Here is a 12,500-nt window from a genome sequence, read left to right as displayed (position 1 = left end):
AAAACACGTTCAGTTCTTGTCCAGGCATGAAGCCCCCCCCCCCCCACACACACACACACACACCACACACACACACACACACACACACACACACACACACACACACACACCTGCTGCAGGTGGATCAGCTGTTGTGAAGCAGCCAGTCGAGCGTTAACGTGTGTTTACTGTTTTCCTGAAGAGTTCTATTCCCACGGCGGGCGACAAACATCTGATGCTCAGACGGTTAAAAACACAGTGTCACGTCAGGTTTTATTTTGAAAAACCGGAGGCTGAACTCATGCTTGTTTATCGGTCTGTGATTTGTAACGTTGGACTCGGAACATGAACTCCTACAGCTCGTTAAAGAGATTGTTTTCTTGTAAATCTGCAGCTAAAAACGTCGATAAAGTGGAGCTTTTAAAAAGCTGTAAATCAGTTTTAATGGTTGCTTTGAAGTGATGGAAATTAAAACGGGCGGTGAACGGAATCTGTGACAGGAAACAGCCGTCAGCTGTTTGTTAGAACAGTGAAAGCAGCAGCGACTCATCTTCTAACCGGAGACGTTTGTTACTTCCTGTTTGTGTGTTGTGGCCTCCAGTAGAAGGAAGGAAGTGAACGTTTCACACTCGTTAGTGCTGTGAGGAAGCTGCAGGGTGCTGCTGGTTCTGATCAATACTGTGATCCTCATCATCAATAATATTATTATTCTCTTATTGTATTATCGTGCCCTGTTGTAGTTTATTCCTTGTGTTAATATCCACATTTTCAAGCTGATATTTTAAAGATTTTTGTCCTAAAAGATGCTTCATGTTGATGAACATTTGACTGTTGATGAGGAGTTTCCTTCATCTAGTGTTGTAAAGAACCTCAGACTGACACAGTTTACTGTTAACCATCACAGTGTAAATAAAGTTTAACGTTAACTTCAGAGTGTAAATAAAGTTTAACGTTAACATCAGAGTGTAAATAAAGTTTAACGTTAACCATCACAGTGTAAATAAAGTTTTAATGTTAACATCACAGTGTAAATAAAGTTTAACATTAACCATCACAGTGTAAATAAAGTTTTAATGTTAACATCACAGTGTAAATAAAGTTTTAACGTTAACCATCACAGTGTAAATAAAGTTTTACTGTTAACCATCACAGTGTAAATAAAGTTTTATCGTTAACCATCAGAGTGTAAATAAAGTTCTCCTGACGATGGTTCTCCTCCAGTATTCAGTAGAACATGTGGTTCTAGTCTCTGATCTCTGATCATGTTTCATTGTTAACAACTAATCAAGAGGAGAGCTAGTAACGTTAGCAGCACCGCTAACGGCTAAGCAACGGAGGTTCACTTCAGTTACACTATGATGCCTTCAGGCTCTGCTCAGTGAACACGAGTACTAGCTGAAGGTACATTATAACGTTATCGTGATGTGTTCACATGTAATCTGTAAAATGTAGTTTTGGTGATCAACTTGAATAAATCCAGTAGTTTGAAGGAGATGTTTTCATGTTAACATAAAATAGATATTATGATGTTTACCAGCTATAAACCCATCATTATAAATCATTAAATATAATAGTAATACTAATGACTATAAAGATACAAAAATTTCTGTACTTATCATTTGAATTGTTTTCATGAGGTTTGAAGAGTTCAGAGCTTCTCTCTGTTAACACACTGAATGTTCTGTTTTGAGGTTTGTTGGGTGTCTGTGGTAACATCCCATAATATCATAATAACATAATAACGATCATATGGACCAGCTTCCCTCTCTGACCACTTCCTGCTGTGTGGAAACAAACAAACATCTCCTCACATGATAAAACTCTTCATCACTTTAGAAACGTCTTCATCAGTTTTTCTTCCTCGTTATTTGTTGATTTGAACTCAAATTAAACCAAATATATAAAAACAGACTAACAGCTTCTCCTCTTCCTCTTCTTCCGCTTCATCCTCTTCTTCCTCTTCTTCTCCTTCTTCCTCTTCTTCTTTTTCTTCTTCTCTTCTTCTTCTTCTCCTTCTTCTCCTCTCCTTCCTCGTCTTCTTCTCCTCTTCCTCTTCTTCTTCTTTCCAAACTTCTCAGAGTTTTCAAGAAGTCGAGTCCCAACTGTAAGGTGAGTTATTTATTCTGCAACTGTGATTAAATATATCCACATAGTACTAGTAGTAATACCACAAGGAAATACTACTTCAGTACATGTAGAAGTACAGAAGAATCCTCAAGAGTATTTAAAAGTACTGCAGCCACAGAGGAGAAATACTACTTCTAATACTACCACTGAATGTTTCTACCAGACGTGAACATAAACATGTTTTTATATAAAATAAAGTAGACGAGATGAATAACTGAGTGTACTTCATTACTATGGAAATACTACGTTTACATCTACAGTAATACTCCAATATTACTGTGGATGTGATCCATGTTATTTAAACAGGATCATATGATTTATGACTTATTATATTATATTACATATGATGTAAAAACTATATATATTAACTATATAAAATAAAAACATGCAAGTAGAAATAAACAATTAGATTCTTCTGCTAAGTTTGAGTTGTTTGTGCTCGTTATTATCAATCTAGATGAAAATATGTTTCACGTCATCCAGACACTTGATTCCATCAGGATATGATTCCTGTGAAAGACATAAATGATCATATTTAATAATAAGTTGCTGCTTTTAAACAGGAGTATCAGTAGAATATTAATATTCATCAGCCATTTAAACAGATCGGTGGATTATCGTCTTTTTAATAATGTTTTATTGATGTAAACAAAGTCACCGTCGTTCATTCTGCGCCCCAAATGAGGATTAATCCGCCGCTAAAAATAGTCCCGACTAACGCTCCATTTCCTCCTGTTATCTTGATTAAAAACTACAATAACCAGCTGTTTAGCTGATGAAACTACATGTCTGTGTCATGTCATTGTGAAGTTTTAGTCATTATGAAACATAAAAATGAACCCCTGAATGAATGACGGTAAGACGCGTGATGCTGTGATTGGTCGGTGCAGGTGACGGTTTACCTGGGAAAGAGAGACTTCGTGGATCACCTGGACCACGTGGACCCAGTAGGTGAGTCAGCACATCTGGAATCTGGAGGTTTGTATCGTCACAGCAAAGTCCTGGGAAGCTTGTGGACATTATTTAGCCGTTAATTAGCATGTTGTTTAGCATGTTGTTTAGCAGTTATTTAGCATGTTGTTTAGCAGTTGTTTAGCAGTTATTTAGCATGTTGTTTAGCATGTTGTGTAGCAGTTATTTTAGCGTGTTGTTTAGCATGTTGTGTAGCAGTTATTTTAGTGTGTTGTTTAGCAGTTATTTTAGCATGTTGTTTAGCGTGTTGTTTAGAGGTTAAGCTGAGAATGAATGAACGTGTGTTTGTGATTGGACGATGAGCTCTTTTAAAGACGTGTTGGTTTGTGTTCTTCCCGCTCTCAGATGGAGTGATCCTCGTGGACCCCGAGTACCTGAAAGACAGGAAAGGTAGAACATCTGGTCCTTTATCTTAACATCTGGTGTCTCATCATGTTCACTGTCTGTGTTGTTATGAGTTTATTTGGCTCCTATGAAGTATATTACCACGTTTAAAACTCATCAATAATGTGTTCATCTTTGTATATTAGAAGAATTAGATTTCAGTTGTTCTTAAATTCCATGTTTGTGTCAAGTCTTCATTTGTCGTCTGTACAACAACGACAGTGAAGCATCCTCCAACAAAACTACTACAAAATACATGCAAGTACAATACAAGACATAAAACACAAAAATGCAGATGTTAATATATATATATATATATATATATATATATATATATATATATATATATATATCAAATAAATTAAAATACAATAATATATATAATATTGTTGCAGATGTGTGCAGGTATAAAATACAATATATACAAATACTGAATATATACTGAATATATATATATAATACTGAGATAGACGTGTGCAGCTATAATATAGTTGAAATAAATAAAATGTATAAGACTATTGCAGACGTGTGTACAGGTATAAAAGGGTAGTAGAAGTTTTAGTAGTATTTGTGTACAGCAGCTTTGAAACAGAGGAAATAAATGTTTTGAAACATTTAATAACAAATGGACTAAAACTATTTATAGATCATAAATAGTTTTAAATGCTGTTGTGATGTGAAGATTCTCTAAAACATGTCTCCTCTTCCTCCCCGTAGTCTTTGTCACGCTCACCTGTGCGTTTCGGTACGGCCGTGAGGACCTGGACGTCCTGGGTCTGTCCTTCAGGAAGGATCTCTACATCTCAACCTTCCAGGTGAGCTTCACCTGCAGACCTCCAACTACACCTTCATCACCAGATGTACCAATCAATCTAATAATCAACCCATCTATCAACCCATTGATCAATTAATGGAGAGAAGTGTCAGCAATGAAGTAATCATGAGTTCAAAGTTCCAAATGAGCTCCAGCTGAACAAAAACAGTGAAGTCCTGTTTTTACATTAATATATTAGTAATAATACTCTAATGATATAATAGTGCTACAGTCACTGTTTGAATACTTTAACTACATTTGACTGATTATACTGACATACTTTAACTGAAGGAACATTTCACTGTAACAGAAGATTCTCTCTCTCTCTCTCTCTCTCTCTCTCTCTCTCTCTCTCTCTCTCTCTCTCTCTCTCTCTCTCTCTCTCTCTCTCTCTCTCTCTCTCTCTCAGGCCTTCCCTCCGGTGCCTGAAGAGAAGAAACCCAACAGTCGGCTGCAGGAGAGGCTGCTGAAGAAACTGGGCCAACATGCTCATCCGTTCTACTTCACTGTGAGTCTGGACACTAATGAACAGTAGTGATCTGGACACTAATGAACAGTAGTGATCTGGACACTAATGAACAGTAGTGATCTGGACGCTAATGAACAGTAGTGATCTGGACGCTAATGAACAGTAGTGATCTGGACGCTAATGAACACTAGTGATCTGGATGCCAATGAACACTAGTGATCTGGACGCTAATTAACAGTAGTGATCTGGACGCTAATTAACAGTAGTGATCTGGGCGCTAATGAACAGTAGTGATCTGGACACTAATGAACACTAGTGATCTGGACACCAATGAACACTAGTGATCTGGACACCAATGAACACTAGTGATCTGGACACCAATGAACACTAGTGATCTGGGCACTAATGAACAGTAGTGATCTGGGCACTAATGATCACTGGTGATCTGGGCACTAATGAACACTGGTGATCTGGGCACCAATGAACACTGGTGATCTGGGCACCAATGAACACTGGTGATCTGTACTTAATGTTGAACAACTTGTTTCTGCTTTTTTACCAACGTTATTTCCTCATGTGAGTTTGAATCAGCAACATAAGTAATAGAATAAGAGAACCTTTAGTTCCTGGAACTGTTTGTCAGTTAGCTGATGTATGATGCATCCTTCATTTACAACACTTCCCCTATACTCAGTTTGTCCGACGGGTCATTTGACTACATTTTCCAAAGATGTTTCCTTAAAATGAGAAGAAATAAGGCAGAACTTTTTTATAGCTGAAATCTCTACAATCTTTTAAAAGGTTTCTGTTTGTGATTTTAATAACCAGGATCTAAAGATAAAGTTTTGGGGATCTTCGTGTTGTTTCTTTGCAGATGATGTGATTCTGTTTGCTCCATCAGACTTTATAATATATACCTTCAGAGGTTTGCAGTCGAGTGTAAAATGGTCTGCATGACAGTTTATTGACTTACTGACTTTAAACAAACCCTGTAATGTCAAGTATTACATGTATTATAAAGAAACAAAGGTTTGATATCCTGTAAACTATTTAAATTTAGGGGCGACCTCTTGACGATTCAACCCTTGGTGAAACCGCTGACTGATTTTGTTGGTTTTCTTCTCTCTGCTGATTCAGATTCCTCAGAACCTCCCGTGTTCAGTCACTTTACAGCCCGGCCCAGAGGACACTGGGAAGGTAACACACACACACACACACACACACACACACACACTCAGTGTTTTCCTGCATTTAAACTACTTCTGTCTTTGGATTCAGTTGGTTTAGACGTGGGAAGTAAGAACTCTTCGTCTTTGTCTCGTCTCTCTCTACAGGCCTGTGGTGTTGACTTTGAGATCAGAGCTTTCTGTGCCAAGTCAATAGAAGAGAAGATTCACAAGAGGTGAGTTCAGAAGCTGGTTCATGAGGTTTCTGAGGACCTAAAGCTCTCAGAGGAAGCTTTGTGTTAAGGTTACAGGTTAGCCTTTGTATTAGTACAACAAGTACAACATGCTTGTGTACTGAAAAGAAGCAGGTTGATGTAACGTCGTACATGTCTGCAGGAACTCGGTGCGTCTGGTGATCAGGAAGGTTCAGTACGCTCCGGAGAAGCCTGGACCTCAGCCGATGGTGGAGACGACCCGCAGCTTCCTGATGTCTGACAGATCTTTACACCTGGAGGCCTCTCTGGACAAGGAGGTAGACAGACAGACAGTACTTTCTGCAGGTCCCTTATAATGTGACACTGTGAACAACAAATCTAGTTAATGTTAGGCGTCACTAATTAATGTCTTCTTTTCCCATAATGCATTGTGTGCAGCTGTACTACCACGGAGAGCCCATCAGCGTCAACGTTCACGTCACCAACAACTCCACCAAGACCGTGAAGAGAGTCAAGATCTCCGGTACGTCCGTCTCTTCTTCTTCTTCTTCTTCTTCTCTTTGTTGTGTTTGTCATCTCTTCTTCTTCTTCTGTCCATGTTGTTCTTTGATCCTTTCCCTATGAATGTGTAACAGTAGCTTTCTCTCTCTGCAGTGCGTCAGTATGCAGACATCTGCCTGTTCAGTACTGCCCAGTACAAATGTCCAGTGGCCCAGCTGGAGGCAGAGTAAGTCCCAGTTTAATGTCTCTGTGGGACATTTTGTCTTTTGCAGATTATTTGAGGATTAATGAGGTCAATATGTATCATTTCATTTATATATAACACTTTGAAACACGGGACCTGCTTGGATCAGACAAAAGCAAACATTAATCCAAATCGGTGTGAAGTCTGACATCTGAAGCCAGATCAGTATTTTTGGATTGAACAGGTTTTAAAACCTGTTTAAATGAGAGAGAATTGTTTTAAACCAGAAGTAAACTGGGTTTAAATCAATTAAAAACAGTTTAAACAAGAGATACACAATGATGACGTCATACCATCACAATATGACTCTACTGGCAGCTGATGAACGTCTGACGGTTTGATTGACAGCTGCATTTTGTCTCCGTAGTGACCAGGTGTCGTCCAGCTCCACCTTCTGTAAGGTGTACACTCTGACCCCGACGCTCGACAAGAACCGAGAGAAGAGAGGACTCGCTCTGGACGGCAAGCTGAAGCATGAAGACACCAACCTGGCCTCCTCCACCATGTAAACACACACACACACACACACACACACACACACACACACACACACACACACACACACACACACACACTGTGTGTACAGGTGTGTTGCTGCAGTCATGTGACCGCGGCGCTCTGTTGTTTCAGAGTGAAGGACGTCACCAACAAGGAGGTTCTGGGGATTCTGGTGTCCTACAGAGTCAAAGTCAAGCTGGTGGTCTCACGTGGAGGGTACGACACACACACACACACACACACACACACACACACACACACACACACACACACACACACACACACACACACACACACTGCCCCCTCACACTCTGCTGACATCACTTCCTGTCCTCTTAGCCTCTTGTTTCCTGTTAATGTCATCAGTGGAGTTACAGATTTAGTTTTTTTAACATTTCTTGCTAAGCTGCACCCACGTTAGTTTAAATTACTACTGGATTTATTCAAGTTCATCACCAAAAATACATTTTACAGATTACACATGAACACATCACGATAACGTTATAATTTACCTTCAGCCAGTACTCATGTTCACTGAGCAGAGCCTGAAGGCATCATAGTGTAACTGAAGTGAACCTCCGTTGGTTAGCCGTTAGCGGTGCTGCTAACGTTACTAGCTCTCCTCTTGATTAGTTGTTAACAATGAAACATGATCAGAGACTAGAACCACATGTTCTACTGAATATTGGAGGAGAACCAATTTTAATATTGAAATCCGTTCAAAAAACTGTTTTGTAGCTACTTTAACAGCTAGAAGTCCAGGATGTCATATTGTGACGGTCTGTTTACCAAGTTGTTTTAGTCTTTGTGGACCACGTTATGAATAGTGATCATAACGTGCTGCACCGCTTCGGTCCCGACATGAATTCACACAATGTTTGACGTTCTTTAAAACTAAATCCTGCTCGACGGCTCCATGTTGGTGCAGCTCAGCTTCCTGTTTCGTCCTCTTGACTTCCTGTTGTCAGTTAGCGGTGAAACCCTCTGCTTGTAGCGCTAGTTGCTTCTCACTGTGCTTGCTTTAGGTTGTCAACTTGTTGTGAACATGTCGCCTCCTGCTTTTCATTTCATCTCCCCTCTGTGTTTTTTGTTTTTGTTTTTCTGTTTGGCTCCTCCTCCTCCTCTTCCTCCTCCTCTTCCTCCACCCCCCCCCTCTGTGTGTGTCCCCCTGCAGGCTGCTGAGAGGCATGTTGGACAGGTAAATGTGACCGACAGCCTCAGTGTAAAACACATCTGCTCTCTTTCACAGCTTTCATCCAGTTTACCTCTAATGTAATGGTTTTAAACCAGTTTATCATTTAAATCAGTTTGTTGCTTTAAACGCGTTTTAAATGTTTTTAACAGATCATCTGCTTTAAGTTGAAGGTAAAGTAGCTCTAACTGGTTTAAATGACTAACTGGTTCAAAATCTCTCAGAAAAAGAAGAGAAAATTGCTTTAAAGAAACTGGATTTACACACTGTAATTTATGCTTTTATTTTGAAACATTTACAGGAAGTTGAGTTTCACTGATGGTAACTTATTTAAAGAAAAAAAGAACAGAAAAGTAGAAGTGAATGGAATTAATAAGTGAACAAAATAGTGCAACAGCAACTGAATTAGCCTCGTGCTAAGCTAACTTCTAAAATATGACCGAGTCACACGACCATCTGATGCCGCTCTCTTGATTTCGTTGGCTTCCAGTTTGTTTTTCAGAATAAAACCTCAGCTGCTGTGAGGTCACTTCCTGTTGAGACGTGTCCTCAGAGCAGATTCACTTCAGAGCTCAATGATTACAAACAGGAAGTGGAGCGAGCGGTGACTTCCTGTTTGTCATGTGTTTTGTTCTCAGGGACGTGTCGGTGGAGCTGCCCTTCATCCTCATGCATCCTAAACCTGTGGAGCCGCCGCTGTCCCGCCCACAGTCAGGTGAGTCACATCCTGTTTGACGTTTTAAAAACTTTATTTAAAACGACACGTTTTAGGAGCGGAACGTGTTGAAAACGGGTTATTTATTCATATTCTGTTGTTGCATAACACGGTGTTCTTTTTCCATCCTTCTCTCTGTGGAGACGGAAAAGCAGTTTCCATGGAAACAGTGGTGTGACATGCTAATTGTGTGTGTGTGTGTGTGTGTGTGTGTGTGTGTGTGTGTGTGTGTGTTACAGCTGTGCCAGAGATGGACCCCCCCATCGACACCAATTTGATAGAATTTGACACAAAGTGAGTCTTTATTATTATTTGATCTTTGTTTACTTCTGTCTGTCGTTACTACAAGTGTACCTAAGTACATTTATTCAAGTACGCATTTGAGGTACTTGTACTTCATTATTACTGTTGCACCACTTTCTACTTCTTTACATTTATTTGACAGATTTCCTGTTTTTACCTGAAAAAAGTTTATGAAATATGTTTATCGTAGTATTTGTACACAGTGGTATGAGTACTTGTACTGCAGTAAAGTACTCACTGGTTAATATTGTCTCAAGTGACTACAGACTTGTAGTTTAACGACCTGTGGGCTTCTGGGAAATGTTGTCCTGCTGTAAACGGTGACATCGTCCCTCGTTATCTGAACGCGTTTGATCCTGGAGACCAGAATCATTTAAATGATAAAAGTGATCCTGATCCTCAATCGGGTCCCCTCGAGTCTGGGTTCAGGATTTAACTCAAACCGTCTCCTTCGTGCCCTCAGCAGCGTCTCCCAGGACGACGACTTCGTCTTCGAGGACTTCGCCCGCCTGCGGCTCAAAGGCGCCGTGGATGACAAAGACGAGGACTGCTAGGAGCTCCACACACACACACACACACACACACACACACACACACACACACACACACACACACACACATTCCCTGGTGGAGGGGGTGGATGAGGGCATGTTTGGACGGAGGCCTCGCGGGTTTTTGGGGGTTTTCAGCCATTTCATCTTCCCGCCTCCATTTGTTCCATCCGTCGTTCTCTGCTTCTGTTTCTTTGCTGAAGGTTGTTGAGCAGCTGCAGGACAGATGTTAAAAAAAACACGTGAAGGAATGTTTGATCGGCTGAAATGTGACACCAAAACCCTGCAGCAGCGCTCGTCCGCTTTTACTTTGAAAATCTTTTATGTTGAATCGCCACGTTGTACAAACAGAAATATATATTTGAAACAGAAAGAAAAAGAAAAATCTTCTACGAGCAGTTTGAGGTTTTCTCTTCAAGTAAATACTGTCGATGCATTTCACACACACACACACACACACACACACACACACACGCGCGTCTCACCAGCATCCACTCTGAACCCTGTCGTCCATTTTGTAAAATGTTTTTTTTTTTTCTCCTTTTATTTTGAAAGAACCATTCCAGCGTTGACGGAGTTTCCCTTTTTGTTTCAAACTCTTTGAGTTACAGATTACGACGATGTCGCCTCACTCTTTATGTTGAAACGCTGCTTTCGTTCTTCACCGTCTACAGGAAGTAGACTCCTAAAAGTTCATCGAGCTCAACCTCTGGAGACGCTGGAGTCGTCTTTAAACTCCGATCAGACTTCAGACCTCGAGTCTCTCGACGTGTTGCTCAGCAGACGTTTACGCCGGCGTTTCAGGACATTGCAGGTATTAAATAATAATAATAATAATCATAATTACAGAGCAAAAACTTTTAGTCACAAATTTACCAAAATAAAACTCAGAAAAATATATCTAATAAGATTTATTTCACTTTGTGGTAACGGACCGCCGAGTCTAAAATGTGTCACTTATAATAGTATTTATTTGTTTTTCATAAAGGAACACAGGAAACGTGTATTTGTATCTTTATGAGGACCTTCGTCTCGCTCGGATACTTTTATATTTTAGGGAGAAACTAAATGCAGACGGACGTTACCACAGTTTTTATTGAATAACCTCAGAGCTTCGTCAAGTTTATCTCTGAAATTTGAAATATAATTTTTTTTTTAGTAAGTATTTCTCTGGATATCCCCCCCCCCCCACACACACACACACACACACACATTATTATTTATTTTATACTTTCATGGCCTGAAGGTGCCGTCGTAGATATTTGACCTTTATCAGGTGTAAATGGATCTGGTTCCTCTTGATCTGATTCCTGATGATCTGGTTCCTCTGGATCTGGTTCCTGATGATCTGGTTCCTCTTGATCTGGTTCCTCTTGATCTGGTTCCTGATGATCTGGTTTCTCTTGATCTGGTTCCTCTGGATCTGGTTCCTCTTGATCTGGTTCCTGATGATCTGGTTCCTCTGGATCTGGTTCCTGATGATCTGGTTCCTCTGGATCTGGCTCCGTTTACACCTGACGAACAGTAAAAGTGTTTCTGACTCGTCGTTATTTTAGATATGAAGTTCTTTAAAGCTGATCTGTGATGTCTGTTTCTACGTTTTTAATTCAAACAGAATCCGACCAATCACAGCGTCTGATCGGCCCCGGCCGGTGAAAGGGAAACACCGCTGTTCTTAGTTTGTTTATCTCTCAACCATTGACCCGAATGCACTTTCATCAAATCTCTTTGTTTGTTCTTTGTGTTTCGTGACGACTGCATTGTGCCTTCTCCATCTCACTGTCGCCATGGAGACGAAATTTTTTGATAGTTTTTTTGACTAAAAACAGATTTCAAAGTAAAGGTCTTTTTTTTTTTTTTGTTACTTTGCAGGAATTTTCTGTAAATCAAAACAAATGGGTTGAAATGTCCATTATCACATAATGAACATAATTATAATGATATGAAGTGCTTATTAAATTCTCCAATAGTCACAATGTCACTAAATTCTGTTCATGATGAGTTCAAGGATTTTCCTCTTAGTAAATAAAAAAAAATGTAAAAGCTAAATATTAAGAGACGAGTGTCGAAATCATTTTGTGAAAATCTTAAAAGTAATAAATAATAACTTTGTTCATGAAATTGATCCCAAATTAATTCGACTGACTTAAACAGTTTTAAGATCAAGTTGATCGAACCTGTTAAATTACAAGTTATCTCGTTACATTCCGGATTATTTGTCTCCGAAACGTTGGACTTTATTCTTCTTTTTCTTTTGTAATTTCATGAATAAGTAAAATTTTCGTATAATTACAACTTTGTTAACATCGCTGCTTTTTTCCCCAAAAACATTGTCACTTTTTTATATATAATTGTCGTCTTTTGTCTTTG

General features: G+C 39.5%; 1 protein-coding gene across 4 annotated transcripts in view; it reads left to right on the top strand.

The window, feature by feature from the left end:
• The window catches only part of LOC137888749 (arrestin red cell), a 15,711-nt gene extending 3,230 nt beyond the window's left edge, over positions 1-12,481 (top strand). The window contains exons 2-17 of one of the 4 annotated variants that reach the window (XM_068732221.1): positions 2,058-2,088; positions 2,997-3,057; positions 3,424-3,468; positions 4,180-4,277; positions 4,686-4,784; positions 5,883-5,942; positions 6,080-6,147; positions 6,308-6,443; positions 6,565-6,649; positions 6,781-6,853; positions 7,239-7,376; positions 7,502-7,585; positions 8,544-8,567; positions 9,200-9,276; positions 9,516-9,570; positions 10,046-12,481. In XM_068732221.1, the coding sequence (XP_068588322.1) occupies positions 2,058-2,088; positions 2,997-3,057; positions 3,424-3,468; positions 4,180-4,277; positions 4,686-4,784; positions 5,883-5,942; positions 6,080-6,147; positions 6,308-6,443; positions 6,565-6,649; positions 6,781-6,853; positions 7,239-7,376; positions 7,502-7,585; positions 8,544-8,567; positions 9,200-9,276; positions 9,516-9,570; positions 10,046-10,133 (1,222 nt within the window). In that variant the 3' untranslated portion in view covers positions 10,134-12,481. Of the gene's footprint in view, positions 1-2,057; positions 2,089-2,996; positions 3,058-3,423; positions 3,469-4,179; positions 4,278-4,685; positions 4,785-5,882; positions 5,943-6,079; positions 6,148-6,307; positions 6,444-6,564; positions 6,650-6,780; positions 6,854-7,238; positions 7,377-7,501; positions 7,586-8,543; positions 8,568-9,199; positions 9,277-9,515; positions 9,571-10,042 lie in introns of all 4 variants that reach the window. The other 3 variants (XM_068732220.1, XM_068732223.1, XM_068732222.1) reach the window with 3 other exon arrangements.
• Positions 12,482-12,500: the final 19 nt, after the last annotated feature.

Source organism: Cebidichthys violaceus, unplaced genomic scaffold (genome assembly GCF_023349555.1).
Source record: "Cebidichthys violaceus isolate CVI_PGR_0920_01 unplaced genomic scaffold, fCebVio1.0.p SCAF_577, whole genome shotgun sequence".
NCBI classification, from domain to species: Eukaryota; Metazoa; Chordata; class Actinopteri; order Perciformes; family Stichaeidae; genus Cebidichthys; species Cebidichthys violaceus.
Note: the sequence above shows the minus strand (reverse complement) of the source record. Positions and strands in the feature narration are given on the sequence as shown.